General features: G+C 37.9%; 1 protein-coding gene across 1 annotated transcript; it reads right to left on the minus strand.

The window, feature by feature from the left end:
* Nucleotides 1-2944: 2944 nt before the first annotated feature.
* LOC124168976 (tether containing UBX domain for GLUT4) lies at nt 2945-17260 on the minus strand. Its single transcript, XM_046547399.1, has 11 exons — nt 17028-17260; nt 16844-16899; nt 16594-16763; nt 16085-16244; nt 15867-16008; nt 11859-12071; nt 10541-10681; nt 8031-8170; nt 6773-6978; nt 5848-6052; nt 2945-3414 (listed from the first exon to the last, which is right to left on the minus strand). Exons 1-11 carry the CDS (start codon nt 17103-17105, stop codon nt 3213-3215), a joined length of 1713 nt encoding a protein of 570 aa, XP_046403355.1. The 5' UTR covers nt 17106-17260; the 3' UTR covers nt 2945-3212.
* Nucleotides 17261-17301: the final 41 nt, after the last annotated feature.

Here is a 17301-nt window from a genome sequence, read left to right on the forward strand (position 1 = left end):
CAGTTCGAGTATTTGTCTTGAAATAAGATACCGTATATGTCTGAATATAGTCCCCCCTTTTTTTTCCAAAAATGCCCGTGGTAAAAGTAAAGGAGAGGACAATAGTCAAATGCATATTTTTAGCTTTTCCCGAAACTGAAGCCTCAAAATTAGGGGGGGGGACTATATTCGGAGAAATACAGTAGTCAGGAAAAGACTACCTTTTAGCCCCAGATCACATAATTATGTTTTCCTTCCTTTCAAAAGATATCTCCAGCGATTGCCTGGGTGGTTGCTGAAAAATGAAAGGATGTGGTCATACTGAGAGCTCCAGTGATGGGGCTCCCTGTCATTTTTTCCATTCTTGGCACGTGTCCCTTTTTCTATCGCTGAAGACTTCCCTGAGAATTGTCCGATGACAGCCCAAAAGGAGGGGTGGAGAACCCTGCGCCAGCACGATTTGCGGCCAATCGCTGTCCCCCAAACGCACCTCACACCCTCATACAACGTTGCCACATGCATGATGCATATGAACCACTGAAATTAGCCTGAACCACCAAAAAGGCCTTTCTTTGAATCGACTAAATGAGGGATTCTTCGTTCGAGCCCTTCACACTCTTCGTCTCTTCCTGCTCCTTTCTTCAGGGGACTCTTCTGTTTAAATGTGACGTGGGCGTTTCCCCTTCTTACCTGGCAACATAGCCCCCTACCCAGAACAAAACTCCTTCGTCTGTCATCGGACAACTCTCGGCAGCCGGAGTGTGGCATAGATTTTTATTTCATCAGAATGTAGGGATGCAAACAGCAGTAATTACGCCACTTTTGGGTATCTATGGAATGACCCATACCTTAAGAAGACTTTGACTTGGAATGACCTATACCTTAAGAAGTTTATAGGGTAAGTTCAACAGATTCAGGGTTCAGTTGGTGGAAGTTAGACATACTTAAATAAATAAAAGACCATAGCACTTTTCCACAAGATTTTTTTAATGCGTACAATGCGTTTCGGCTCACTGAGCCATCATCTGGTACAAAGGTCTTGTACCAGATGATGGCTCAGTGAGCCGAAACGCATTGTACGCATTAAAAAATCTTGTGGAAAAGTGCTACGATCTTTTATTTATTTAAGTAAGTGTATTGGGTGCGGGAGAACATCACATGGAGTCACCAATGAAGAGTAAATAATCCATTATTGAGAAAATGAGCATAAACATGGAGATGCATATTGCAGTTAAAACATTGATATTGGCCTGTTTGTGAGTATGCATCATGTTTGTAATTCTAAATTTAGTTTCATCAAAATAATTATTCTATCTGGCACAGTGGTGCAGCGAGTTTAGGGGTATAAACCCCCCCAGAGCTCGGAGAGATTTTTAAGTTTAATCCATTTCACTTAATTGGATTAATATTGCTTATAAAATAGTGAAAATATTAATAAAATATCCTTCAAAAGGCCATAAAACTCACCATTTTGAAGCATTTGCGCTTCAAAAAAAGTGTCCAGATAAATCCGTGGCCATGTCTGGGCATGACTGACCCTGAAATATGATTAAAATATTCATTTTTCTTTTAATCTGTCAATCATAGTTCTACGATAGTAAAATCAAGGCTGAGAGAGTTTTAAGGCTTTAGGACAAAATTCACGGCTTTTTCCAGGTTTTTTCACGGCATACGAAATTCCCGGCTTATTCACGGTTTTCAAGGTTGAGTGGGAACCCTGGTTAAACAAAATTATGACACAATAAAGCAAAATAAAAGGATTAATATCTAAACCAGTTTGCAAAATTTAAAACACCTATCTTGTAGAATTCACATGTCAAAATACATTACATATCATAATACTCAAGTACCTGAAGAGCACACTAAAGTGGACCTAGCTGGATCAGTTCCGGGCCGTATGACGGTGTGTAAAGGAATATTTATTTATTTATTTATTTATTTAATCCAGTCCAAAAACAGCACGAGGCCAATTACAGAGGGCTCACAGTAACAGGAGAAACAATTTAGTTATATGAACGCGTTGCGTACTGGGGTATTTAAATTCCTAGGAACGCCGATTTGGAAATATGTGCCTATTAGAGCATAATGCCTTTGGTTTAAACATGGTTTAAAAGCTAATGTTTAGAATATAACTTTACCCAATCAAACATTATGATGCATTAATTCATTATGAATAACGAACAACAACTGAAAACGTACTAACAAATATGTATTGTACACTTTAAAATTGTTCAGGTTGACGTGCCTAAATGACGAGAATCTTCGTCATCTGTCCAGAACGTTCGGGAAAAAAATGACGAGAGTTCTCGCCATCCGTACACAACGTGTTAAGCAACGTAACCAATAATTAACAAAAAATATTCAACAGTATTTGCAAATATGTAAATAACAAAGAATAGTAAATTACATCGGATGGTGAGAGGAATAGGGGGAAAATTACGATAGTGATGGTGTAAGATGGATGAGGGAAGGAAAAAAATGATAAAAATTTGGAACACATTTGGCATAGGAGTTAATGGAAGAAGGAAGTCTGAAGAGAAAAGAACGTTTAGAGACAGAAAGGTGGGGGGTGAAACAAAGAAATAGGTCACTTGACCTCGTCGTGTGCGAAGGAACAGGAAGCGGAAAAAAAGAAAGAAGGTCAGATGATCTGTAATTGCCATTAATGATATTTAAGAAGAGTCTCCGGTCTTTGAGGATATGGCGATCAGCTAAAGTTGCAAATATATACATAAATAGATAATACGACATCATTTAAGAATTTTTTTACACCAATAATGAAGCTTTAAACTTTAAAGGTGTACCAGTGAGCCATGCTTAAGAGTCGATACATAATGTTTTTTCACACCTGTGCCTGTCAGGCACAGTGCACCTGAACTCAGCAATCAAATATGTAATGCGGCTGACCGAAGGTTGAGTTCTTTCCTGAATCAAATGGTAAAGGTTAAAGAAGTGCGGAAACCAATGAAATCAGAAAATAAGAATTTATTATGGATAGCACATTAGTAACAATCAACTTTGAAATTTGATTGAGTGAATAACAAAAAATCAGCATCACAAATGCATTTCATTCTACAATGGAATTCAATGAACAATTATGATATAAAACAAATCCTTGGAGAATGCCCAAAGAGAGCAAACTTTGATGCAGCTACAGTGCAAGAGCTGTCACAAAACTTTTGAAATCACTGGAAAGACCTGTGGTTTTTAAAGCTCCTTCTTTTCCTTGATCATCACTTGCCAGGTCGAAACCACTTGGGCACTTTCTCCGTGGCTTCCTGAGAGGCAGATGCTCGGGAAGAATCACTAACTTTAGGCCGGTGGCTACTATCGATTGACTTTCTTGATGTTGACGGGAGGGAAGTGGCAGCTCGTACCGAACTGCTAACAGTGGTATTACTAACTGCGCTGCCTTGGTTTCTGATTTGCAGTCCCCTGTGAGATTGTACGTAAATAAAAAAAATTATACATAAATCTTTTTGGAGTCATCTACTGATAGAGAACAAGGACATTATTTTAATGAATATTCTAAATTAGTTTAAAATCCCTAAAATAACAAATTCAGTGCTTTATTTTTGCTTTGCAAATTATGAACAATCAAATTTGATCTAGGATTTGATGTGAAATTTTCATGAATTGGTCAACTTAGAATTTAAACAATAGAATATTTGCTGAGTTACCATGAGTGACAAAATAAATCTATTCAAACCAAAATGACAGGAAATTTAATTCTTATGTCACTTATAGTCAATTTTTAACGAACAAAAAATATTAGTGATATTTTGATTGTAATAATTAGCTACATCTAGTATTAGGCATCACTTAGAAGAAAATACAATAATCTTATTTTGCACTTAATATGACCTCAGTCAGTACCTTGGTGAACAACCAACCATGATGACCCTTCACTGCTACTGCCCCGATGAGCTGAAGTTTTAAAACTTGTCTGTATGTAAATGGCTATTGACAAAATTATTCAATTACACGGCAAATAACTTTACTTATCTTTCTTGAAAGTCACTTTTACTTTACTGAGTCTTTTCCACAAATTCATTTTTGCACTCAATGACTGGAAATAATTGTATCGTTCTTCTCTTTATGCTTCCTTTTACCAATTTCAGCCACGCCAGCAGAGCTGACCACTGCCGCGAGGCAGATTTACAAACTATGCACCTACATACGAACTCTTAATAATATCTCAGTAACCAACATATGTTGAGATGGTGGTTAAAGGTTACTATCACGGGCATACCCAGAATCAAAACTATGAGTGGGGGGGGGGGGGGGGCAAAACTAGCTGTGGTCGTTCAAGTTGTAACTTTTTTGTAGAGATGGTAGGATCGGATACCTCTGATCCAAATATCCACGGATATTGCCCTTCATGGGATACATCGGATCCAAAGTCGCGGAAGACATCAGATCTGGATCCGAAATTTTAAATAATAGTTTCAGTGAATGCAACGTAAGGGTGGAAAGAGTTCCGATTCTCTCTTCGAATGTGCCATCACATGCGATTCTTGTCCTACTTATGAACCGTTTTGTTTGAAAGCTCTCACAGAGGTTACGTAGGAGAATTTCAGCCGTGGAAAATAAAAAAGGGAAAATACGACTGGCACATAGTGTGACTCTTCCCAAGAGATTGAACAATCATCGGGGAAATCTCAGCATCAGGAATTTGAAAATGCATTTGGGTCCGAAAATATCCGATCCGAAAGATCCGGCTCTGAAAAATCAAGGATCCGATCTGAATCCGGATCCGAAAAAAATCCTGGATCCGTCCATCCCTACTTTTTTGCACAGAAAAGGTTAACAAAACCAAAATTTTAAGGCAATTATGACAGCAATTTATTAATTTTTATAATTATTTGCTTGAAAAAATGATTATTTTTTAGTTCCATGTCTTACACTAATATCATTTCTCTCAAAAAGGAAAATTTGTTCATAACTTTGTTTTGAACTAAATTTATTTTTGCTTATGGGGGGGGGGGGGGGGGCAATTGCCCCCCCTGCTGTCCCACACTGGGTACGCCCATGGTTACTACATATGGCATGGACTTAGGTTAACACCGAGCCAGTGTGAACGTGCATTAGCATGAGTAGCTTATTTCTTTCTTGCTAACTCAGGTGAGTGAAGATCAAGGAATTATTATTTTTGGCAAGAAGATTCTATTGATAAATTAAAGTACCGTATTTCTCTGAATATAGTCCCCCCCCCTTTTTGGAAAAAAAGGTGGACTATAATCAGATATGCGGTATTATCTTCCTAGTGATACCTAATGTAAACTACTGTATTAACTCGTTTAAGCCACGCCCTCGAGTATCCTGCGCACCCCCAATTTTGGGCCGGCTCGTGAGGAAAAAAACCTTCCTGGCACTTTTTGAGTGCAGTCTAATATAGGAACTCATGATTCGTTGCTAAATCAATAAATTTACATTACCATGATTAATAAGGTTATATAATTCCTGCAAAGGTTTCCTAGTTTCAATGCTACACTCTGAATAAACAAATGAAAGAATTGGAGGGAAAATGGTGCGTGGCTTACATTAAAATTTGGGAGGATTCACGTAAGCTGCGCACCCCCTTTTTTTCACCGGAATTTCTGGAGAAAAGGTGTGCGGCTTCCACAGGTAAATGCGTACAGGTAAACTATCTCTTAACCAGTAAAGAATGAAAAACTTTTAAAATTTGTTTGTAAAATATTGATGGAAATTCACATACATGCAAGGTTTATATTTCGTTTGAGTGATTTCCTTTGCGTCACTCATGAGAACTCAGCAAATTCTTCACAGCAAGTATAAGTGCCGAGGTTTCTATTCTCTCCTTTTTTCAGAGACCCTGGGCCAAATGGGTTTAGAACAATCACTTACCTAGCTGTATGAGCAACTTTTGCGGCACACCTTTGACTGGTTAAATTAGTCAGAACTGAACTGTGTAAGTATTGCTCTGCTCCACTGCTGTCATCTTTCGCAGAAGAATCCTTGTCGTATGCAAAGTAGAGGAGAGTGGTAGGAAAACCATCTACTTCGTAGAGAAGGCTCTCAGGATTCAGCACAACTTTGGGAGGAGCCAAGTCTAAATAAAAAAGAGCAAATTTTAAAAAATTAAGCGACGCAAGGATCGGAATAATTAAGTTGAGCTACTTATTGGCTAAAGTGAATTACATAGTCCAGTAAATATATCCAAATATACACCAATCAAAGTAGGTAAGAAAAACATCTCTGAAACTGGTTTTTTATTGACTAATATGTACTATCAAATAAATGGTTTCAGAGATATTTTTCCCATCAAATTCAACTGGCATTTGAATTTTCTGTCTTTGGACTTAAAAATGCAAAGATTACTTGAACCGTATTTGTTAAAAAAATAATATCTCTGAGATGTATTCATTTTTTCTAATCATACTGATGAGTCATGGAATGCAATACAACTATTTAACTATGGTCAAGTATCACTACAATTACATCAAAGGAAATTACTGATTGCAACACGAAGAGGTTTTCAAAGCAACAAAAAAGTTTTGCAAAATTAATTACTAACTCCAGAAGCATCATAATGTCTACTGATGTAACGAGGCAAGAAGCATTTTTCAACCTTTGAAAGCCTCAACAAATAGAAAAAAAAACCTGCTCATTTTATCTTGAGGATGTTCAAAAAACATACCTGAAACTAACGTAATTGCTTCAAGCGCCTCACGTGTGAAAGGGAAAATTTTCTAACATATCTTACATTGCAGTACTTCATGACAGGACTTTTAATTTTTAAATGACCAATTTAAAAATATTCCAGACTTACACAGGTGGAAAGGACGTGAAGGTTCTTCCAAATTTTCACTGACAAAAGATTTAATATCCTGCACTGTCTCACCACCTACAAAACAGCCTTGCAGGACAACACGATTAGGGAACATGATTCTTATCACACATGGCATAACAAGGTAATGAGCTTCATTTTGACGACGGGCAGCGGAGGTCAGCAGAGGTGCATCTTCTAGTTCTTGCCTGGAATGAAATGGATTCAATATTAAAATTACAAAAATAAGATAAGAAAATAATCATTTCAATACCAGAAATGAAAAACCCCTTATTAACAAAATTTTTGGGACTCGGAAAGTATTTTTTTGCATGAAGGTATTTTATGGAGGTTAACATTTTCTTATGCAATAAAAACTCATTAGATGAATAATAAATATTTTGGAATTCACTCAGGGAATGTTATTGCTCAAATTAAGGTTAAGCAATCAAATGTAGGAGAGGTTTTTGTTTTTATTCTATTATTTCTATTGTTTATAAAGAGACTGTGGTGAAAAGAAGTTCTATGTAATCCCTTTGAAACATTATTTTTTCTCAGATAGATTTAAATTGCACATGGAAGTTTTAAATTAACATTCAGAACCCATTAGCTTAGCCACTGTTCCTATAAGTAGGTCGCTATGGAAAGGTGAGGGGCGAGCTCAGTGTAGACTAAGCTGGAGGTTTTTGTTTTGCACCCTTCCAGTGCAGAAGGGCCTGCTTCACACCACAAGAACTTTCATTGTGAGTGCTCGAAAGGCATGTGAGATTTCTCACTTTCCAACCTAAATATATCCTCTTTACTTTTGCATCATGGAGAGCAAGGATTTCTCCCTAACCAAAATTTGAATTCAGGGATCTAGTAACAATCACAACATTCCACTAAGAGAGACACATAACCATGGGCGTACCCAGTGAGGGGCAGGAGGGGGCAGCTGCCCCCCCCTAGAAGCAAAACTTGCTGAAGTATTTAAGGAAAATCAGACTGGATTGAATCGAAAGTTTTCAACAATTTTTCTTTAATATTAGTTTAAGACATGTAACTAAAATGTTTTTTAAGCAAATAATTTTAACAACTAATAAAGCACTGTTATATTTTTCTTAAAACATTAGTTCCATTCACCTTTCCCATGCTAAAATGTAAAATATTACAGCTTGAACAACCATGGCTTACCCTCCCCCCCCCCCCCCTAGTTTTGATCCTGGGTACGCTCTTGCACATAACCATTATCGACACCCAAAATAATCCCTGCAATCATTACCTTTTCTTTTTCAAATCCCTGAGCAAAATGCGAGCATCTTCAAGAGTCACGTGAAAGAAGTCATCGGGAAGATCTGTTCCTCCTACTGACGAGCTGGTAGGCTGATCCATGCTAAATGCACATCCACTTCGGTCCCCTGGCTGAAAACAGGAAATTTCGTAAATTAGTCAAAGACATAGTGTGTGTGGTTTGTAAGTAGTGGTCAACTAATAGGCAAAGAAAGCTGGAGGTCAGAGGATTGAATCCTGTTCCATAAGAATTAATCATTAAGGCAATTCTTATGAAGTTTTATCAGCATTAACTTTTCAGTCAAAACTGATACTGCGGAAATATTTACCAAAGTGTGCCTATCTGGTATGAAGTCACTCTTTTGATAGATTTGAAACCAGGTTTTTCTTAAAAAAAATGAGGAAAATCTAAAAATATATTACTATCGTGTAAGCTCATTTTTTGCAAGTATGGCTAATAGTGAGAATCATGTTATAACAAGTAATTGGCAGCGTACCACCAAAAGGCCAATGATTCACATTTTAAAAAATATGGATTAAGCTAAGAAGTACATGCCACGGTATGCGCTTGGTATCACGAGGTATATCTCATTTGAGTGGTGCATAACTAGGTAACTAGAAAGTCAGAAGGGATCACTGATTTTTCTGGTGACAGTGGAAATAGGTGCACGATGTTTATTTTGCCAGCCACTGAACATGTAAGCATTACAAATACAATACATGTAACTGCACCGATTAAATCAATAGGTACAACTCAACTGAAAGTGTCTGGAATATTCTTTCGGCTGTTGTCCAGCTATTTAACACATTACAACAATCCCAGAAGATAACATATCTATGATCATGTCGATACCTCATCTGGGACATTCAGCTAAAGAAATCTGGTGTTTGGAAACGAGCTCAATTAATGATATTGCACTACTTCACCTTAAATAATACACAAATAAGCAATTTTACATAAACGTAGATCTGATTCCTTTGTAAAATAACACCGATACCAAATAAAAGCGGTAGTTAAAGGTGAATATAGGACGTGAGGGCCTTCATCCTTCATCTTTGGATACAACGAGTGCCCAATATAGTGAGCAATTTTCCAGGGATTATGAACACTCACTAAGCTGAGCTTCCACTTTATTTGATGCATAAGATAAAAATTTAATTTATTCTCATATTAGCAACTTTTTCTACCACCAATTTTTCTGTGAAAGAAATTGTGTATCCTCATCCACTTCATAATCATATTTTGTAATAAAAGAAGAATTTGAGAAAAAATACTCCAAAACATATACATACCTGAACTCATGTTAATACTAGCAGCTGAGCAATCACCCATATATGTAGGGAATTAAAACCACAAAACATAGGATAATTTTTTCAGCTACGCTGAATAGCATACTTAATTAATGAAAACAGATGCATCACTATTTTTGGAGTAAAGTAAATGCATATCGATGGCTAAGTTCTAACAACATGTATCTCAAAAATAGCAACTTTTCAGGTGAGCAAAGAAACGATTAAATTTTTTGCACTTTTACACTGAAATTAACACACTTAATGCTGAGAAAATTTATCGTAACACACCGCCACGCGGGAAAAATATTTCGCAATAATATCAGATATTATGTCTTCCTTAATCGTATACAATCATACATAGTTCAAAACTATTAAAATTTGCACTATTAATAAAGAAAATATTAAATATTATTATAAAATTATAATAATTATATTATTATAAAAATAAGCCAAAAAATCTGCTGCAAGCAAACGTCTTGTATCCAGTCACAGGAGAAAACACACTGAGACGCTGGGCACAATTGCAGGGTCTAGTAGAAGACGCGGAGGCAGATGGCGGGCCGAGAAACCTAATGGGACCGATGCCTTGTATTCAAGGCATCCGCGTCCTAGGCTAGCGCGGGATGCCTTGAATTCAAGGCATCCGCATTGAGTGTGTTAAAAACCAAAATTTCATAGAACTGAAAAAGAAGCATTCATTTACAAACAAAGAGTTGCTTAATGAATAATGAATAATTCGTCAAAGAGAGAGCACCTATATGTGTTCAAAGTTCGGACTTTACTCTCCGGCTGTGGCGCCGTGCGCACGATTTGGACTGCTCGTCGCATAATATGCTCAGCAGTCCATACCACCTTGTCCGGTATAGTCCACAAATTTCCACAGGGATGAATGACGCCTCGGTAGCTTAACTGGCTAAAGCACTCGACCGGAAATCGAGGGATCCGGGTTCGAATCCCGGTCAAGGCGAATGATTTTTTCTCTGTGGATTTTTCGCACAAAGAGTTTGCTTTTTGTTTGTATTTTATTTTTTAAATGTTATTACACTTTGTTTAAGATACCTGTCACAGACTGGCTGAATTTGAGATACGTGTTGTTAGAACTTAGCCATCAGTATGCTGCTACATTAAACTTTCTTAAAGAGCTTAGTGAATGCCAAATATGTACACTGAAAATAAAAAAAATTAGTTCAAATCAGTAAAGAAAAATACCAGTAGTTTGATTTCTTCCTCCACTTCAACAGTCTGTTGATGAGAACACGATGCAATTTTGGCATCCCTCTTTTTAGAATCCGTAGTATCCATCGGTTCTTCTTCACATGAAGCTGTGGTTTCAGGCTTCACCTCAACAGGCTGAAATACGAGAGTAAATTAATTGTTAAATGCTATTTCACCTAAAGGATCATTTAAACAGCCAGTCTATTACATACTATCATATGCAAACTGTTAGAGTATGAGACAGAAATGATACAAACCATAGTGGCACAAGAGAAATTATAGAAATATTAAACATAAATCACCAATGTGAAATGAAAGCAAATATATGAGTAAATTTAACTTTTTATAATCTCCGCAACCATGTATGTCATAGTTAAATAATTTTGAATCACACAGAATATAATAGGGTAGTTTCCTTCATCAAAGAAAACGAAAGGCATTGATTGTGATTCGTTACCCACCATTAGTGTATTCATAATATACAAATTATTTGGTTTTAGAATTCCTAGTTTAGACGAATGGCAATGGTCAATTTTAACCGCATTTGAAAAAGGCCAGATTGGCGCCCATGCGATTCCACTCCACGTGACGACACAGGGACCTAGTTTCTATACGAGTGGATAGGATTTTTACATCGTCTGAGATTACCAATGCATGCATGAGGCACAGAGCTCAGGGAAGCATGTCTTAATAATCACTTATTAAAACTGTCTAAGGTCGGAAAGATTTCTTCGTTTGATAGGGTATTAATAATCCTTATGTAAGCCAAGCGCTACCAGCTAGCAGGGTACTCTGCTACCTGCTAGCATCCTGCATCGTATCAGCACTCAAAGCCTCGCCCCAAGGTACCTCACTTGCGGCAGCAGGAGCCAGAATGACGTCACACGGGGTTTTCCCAGCATTCATACTTAGCTGTCACGTTTTTGAGCGCTTGAAAATTTTCACTTTTCATTTAATCGCGAAAAATAGATATCGTCATTGAAAAATCTGAAAGCGTGAAATGCATGCTCCAGGAGTAATAATCTTTCGATTTAGGCAATAAAAAATAATAGGAAACCACCCTATTTTAAATTATTAACGTTAAATCAATTTAATCTTCCCCCACCAGTCCAGTTTGGTTAGAGGAGGATTGATGAGTATATAAATGACATCCACCCTTCCAACTTTAATCATTGCCTGATGATGCACCTTGCAATAGCCGCCAAAGCTCGCTTAACAAAGTGTAATACACAGCTGCTCCCAAAAGTCTTCGATACACAAGTCAATAGAAGGCTTCTTTCAAAAGACTTTATGATCAGAATGGGTATCATACCTTAGAACTTTCAGAATCCGTCTTTGCAACAACTTTCTCCTCTGCTGGCTGAGTGACTTCTGCTTCCATTGGTTCCTCTTGTACTTTAGCCACAGGTAATTCTTTCTTGGGTGATTCTATTTCAGCAGCTGTCCTTTTTTTGCTCTCAGTACGTGCAACTTCTGCTTTAGATACACTAGGAAGATTTTCTTTGGGTTTGACTACATCAGACTTCTGCAAAATAGCATCAGAATAATATTTTACTGCATAACATAACTCAAACTCAGATAGGATTATGGAAGTTATTTAGGGTAAAAACATTGATTGAACAGACCAGTATTGATTTCATATTATCGTTAAATGATTGAAGCTTTTGCAGACCGTTGACAGGACATATGTTAGAAAATCACATGATTTATTTTATTATTTAATACACATATTTAATTTATTACTTTCAATGCTCTATTCACAATATTTCATAGGCATGATTAAATTTCTCTAGATACTAAAATTATAAACTTGAAATGCTTTCCTGTCCACTATGTTGGTCGGCAACCAATTTTTCTTCTGCTTTTTTGCAAGACAACTCAACCTATGCATTCACATTTTGGTGGTCAACCTTTTTGTACAGAGACCATTTGGTTATGACCTTATGTCATGATCCCCATTCCCAAAGTTAAACTATTTATTATGAGATGGTTTTCAAAGACCTAACTCAAATATGTTATACAAGAATCTAACACGTTCACTTACCCAAATTGAATTTTTTAGAGATTCACGAAAATGCACTTTATCTGGTGAAAGGCTATACCATTTTTCCGAACTGATGGCGGCTGGGTGGAAAATAGCAAGTAGCCAATCAGAAGCGCTGCCTCTTCCACCTCTCCGTTCCCCTCCATCCCCTTCCCTTTTCTCCTCCGCTCCCCTCCATCCGACCGACCGACCGGCGTTGCCAGCCTTGGGAATAACGGTACTTTCGAGGGCGGCGGAAGATTCTCGGATGAACGCTATGCGATTCGATTTGGCAACACTGCCAGCTGGAGAGCGATCTGCACTGCACGGAGTTCAGAGAGAGACTGCGGGCTCCTAAACACTTTCTCCTGTCGCTCCTCTGTGATTGGCTAGATGAGTGGGTGGGTTTCGAGCACGCTCAAGGTCAGCCGCCGTCAGTTCGGAAAAAGGGTATAAAATTATCAAGCCTGAGCACTAATTCTATTATAGCAGGTTTGCACAAAGAGCTTTATTTATGAGGAAGGAATCAATTCAATTTTTTTTAATGGTGACTTCAGTCGCTCACTCTGGCTATGCTTGGTCATGGATGACAAACTATGAAAAGTTTTCACAACTGGAAATCCTAATTTTTGAGTGTAAGGATGAAGAGGTTAAAAGAAAGCGTGACTATTCAACAAGATGCGACAGTACATTGTGAAGTCCTCTGGCAGTGTTTTTATGCCAAATTCTAAAACATGTTCCCAACGATTGCTTTCTCAACAATTTTACCTACTAGGCAAAATGTTTATCCTATACCTTTACACTTTTTATGACTATGTAGGTGTTTCTATCCTTTGAGGACTGTTAAAATATGACTGCATACTGTCTGCCACTCAAGCCTCGTGCACAGCAATGTCACAGTGCTGCTCAGTGAACAACAGCACAAGGAGTATGGCAATTGATGATTAATTTTTTTTACTGGAGAGACTGATATGAATGATGAAAATAGCTAACTATTGATCATCGTGTCTTATTTGAGCAGATAGTATGTTAATCCTATCCCATCCAATGTTATGAATATTTTATCAATTATTAAGAGTTATATTGAAAGAAATGTACATGTTCTGTTCTAAATTGGGAATATACCCGTAGTAAAAATTATTATTATATTAAAGCAGTGCTTAGTTTTGGCCAGAGGGTGCTGCATACAGTGTTTCAGCACCTCTCAGGGGAAATTGGGTACTATAATTCAGCACTGCGAAGTGAAAAAGTTTATGACGAAGACAACATTTTGCTTTCGAAGTGTTTTTCCTAATCCAAGACCAACTCAAGGCAGTTTGTTTAACACGTTCCTTGCCACGGATTTTAAGACGAATTCACCCATTGCGCTAAATGTCTTTCTTTTTTCTTTCGCTTTAATACTTGGGTCCTCTCCATTTGAGCTTTTGTGTGCTTTTGGCTGTGCGTCATGTCTACCTTGTCTTATACACATCACCAAAGTGGCTGTGATCATTGGCCTGCTGTTAGCGGCCAAAAGATTCATTCATCGGTCATAATGACCAAAAAGGTGAAGATGAAGTATGCGTTTCGGTCATTATGACTGAAGCAGCAGTGAATGAGTTAAAGCAAATGGTTGAAGTAAATTTGATACGATGTGCCTTCATTTGTAAGTACCTATATAAATAAAATGTTTTTAAAATGTCATTTTTTTATATTTCATAAAACTGTCATAATTTCTTGCCCGCATTGGTGACGATGGGGTAACGTCCTCACTTGCCAAACAAGAGGTCGCGGGTTCGAGTCCCGCCTGGGTAGGTTTCCCCTATCCAGGGGTTGTTTGTTTGTGCACCTTTACTTATTACATTTGTTGAATACACCGGTATAAAATGGCCTAGAGGAGCTGTATCCGGTGGTTTGAGAATAAAATAAAAATGATTCCTCATAGTAACTACTTTACAAGTTTAAAAAAATCTGAAGCTTTAGGTGGAAGGCAGCTTACATTAGAAAATCACGTGTGGATTTAATGCGTGGGTATTCATTCTGGTACCTAAAATTTTATAAATCAAGTACTGCATCAAAGGTAAAGCTAACTTATTCATAAATGAATTATTGTTAAAATCTGAATCACACTATCACTTTTTCATCCCTTACGATGAATATCTTACGTGATCGCTTAAAAATGATCGTGTTACAGACTTCTCCTGCATCAGTGAGCTATCCTGAGGCCTTTCCCATTAAAGGGTATGTCTTTTTTCCTATTCCTGAAAATGTCAATAAACCAAGCACAGGCCCAATGGTTATAAGTAACAGCTGAGACTTTGCGTTTGGCTACCAACAGAGAGACAGTTGCATATACCACGGAATTCAAAATGATGGAGGAAAGGACAGTGATATTCAGGGGCAGATTAAGGTGGTTGTTTTTTGTCAGTTCAGTACTTATGGTAGCGCCTTGGTGGTACCCAACAACTCTCGGTCATGATGTGTCTGAGGTATGATAATCTATCAATAGAGCTATACCCTTTTTCTGAACTGACGGCGGCTGACCTTGAGCATGCTCAAGACCCATCTACTCTTCTAGCCAATCACAGAAGAGCAACAGGAGAAAGTGTGTAGGAGCCAGAAGTCTCTCTCCGAACTCTGTGCAGTTCATATCGCTCTCCAGCTAGCAGTGTTGCCAAACCGAATCGCTCAGCGTTTGTCTGAGAATCTTCCGCCACCCCCGAAAGTACCGTTATTCCCAAGGCTGGCAACGCCGGTCGGAGGGGAAAAGGGAAGGGGAAGGAGGGGAACGGAGAGGTGGAAGGGGCAGCGCTTCTGATTGGCAACTTGCTATTATCCACCCAGCCGCCGTCAGTTCGGAAAAAGGGTATAAACGATTTTAATTTCTCCTGGTGAATACTATTGATGAATTCTTTTCGGGTTCTCAGCCAGGTTAATTCTTTCTAATAAGCCGACGTTTTGAGAGATGACTTATCTCCCATTTTCAAGGCCGTGTTACTCTTTGAAAGTCCAATTTCACAGTGAACTGATACGACCGTTCACCGAGGACAAACGGCTCAGGTGTCATTTGACTGGCTGTAGGTCTTTTGAGACAAGTCGTCTCTTGAAAGACAAAGAAAGAAAGGAGACAAGTCGTCTCTCAAAACGTTGGCTTATATGTACGAAAGAATTAACATAGCTGAGAACCTGAGAAGAATTCATCAATATCAATAGAGCTATTTGTCAATTGCACAGAAAAAGTGATTGCATGATTACGGATTCCACAAGACCAACATATTAAAATAAAAACATTAAATGGGTACCCAGATAATTGCTTACATCATTATCTTTATCTACTGTTCCACCACTGTCATTTTTTTCTTCGGCTTCAGCATCAATTTTATGTTTGGAGATAGGACGAGACAAAGGAGCTGACACATTGGCTTGGGTCTTCAAAACTTCAGGAGAGCGATGAACAAACCTAATATAAAATGCAGCAATCAATGAGAAAAATGTAACTCGTGAGTAATTATAGCTAAATGTGGACGTCAACCAACCTTAACATAGCCCTTCCTCCAGTAATACCCAAAGATCGCAGATTGGTTGTCTGAAGGGAAGATGGGCCTGACACCTCAGTGCGCATGTAGATAACAACAGGGTTCCCTTCTTTTGATACTTCATCCAGGCATAATTTATTCAGCACTGTCCACAATGTATCTAAGATGTCAAAAGACACAGTTGTTTGAAAAGATATTTCTGAAGTAGCAAATAGTAGCACAGAAGATGAAGAAGTTATGATAAAGAAGAATTGAACTGTACCAGCAACAACTTTTGCGTGAATTGATAATGAGAAGGCACCACCCAAAGTATGAGCCTCTAAGCACAAATGGGCATGGGATAATCAATCATTCGGTTGAAGGTAATGAGAAATTTGATCCAATCAAAAAACAAATACAAGGGTTAAGAACATACTCAATGGTGGAGTTTCATTGTATAAGGCAAATTTGGGAATGAAACGTAAATTATTAGGTAATACTGTGACTACATATTTCTGTTATGAACTGACCACTAGGCATAAATGCTCCCATAAAGCGTTCTCCAGTCTCAATTTGAACACCCAAAGTAACTTCTGAGTCTTTCCTTGTTTTTGTTGTCGTCACCATTTCCAGTAGCGCATTATTTGGGAGACCGGTGAATCGAATTACATCATCTAGATTCATTATTTTATTGTGATGCCTAGAAAAACAAGCATTCTATTAATGACTAACACCATACAGCCGTATTCTTCAAGCGAATGTTATGGAGTGTATACCTACCTTAAGTCAAATTCTTGAGCATTAAATCCATGCTTTGAGCAGGCTTGTTCTAGAACCTAAAAGTATATAACAAAATGAGTGGGCACATTTAAAATTCACCAGGCCACGAACTCTGAGGTCAACACTTAAACGCCTACAGCTGAAGAACAATTAAATGACATTTAGCAAAACAAAGCTTATATACCTGCAGCAGAGTAGTATTAGGTGTAACTTTTACTGTCTGGCGACGACCGTTCGGCGTCAAAACAATTATGCTCGCCATAATTCACCGGTAGCTGCCCTGAAGTTCTATCTTAAAAACTCGATGAAATGCATAGATGTTACAGTTAAATAGATAAATCAGATCAGAAACCTATAGCATAAAAATTAACGCCGGAATTCACAGAGTCATTCACGGCCCTTTACGTATGTTTACGACCATTTACGACAGTCTTTTGAATGTAGTATTTGCACATTAC

Source organism: Ischnura elegans, chromosome 12, assembly GCF_921293095.1.
Source record: "Ischnura elegans chromosome 12, ioIscEleg1.1, whole genome shotgun sequence".
Taxonomy (NCBI): domain Eukaryota; kingdom Metazoa; phylum Arthropoda; class Insecta; order Odonata; family Coenagrionidae; genus Ischnura; species Ischnura elegans.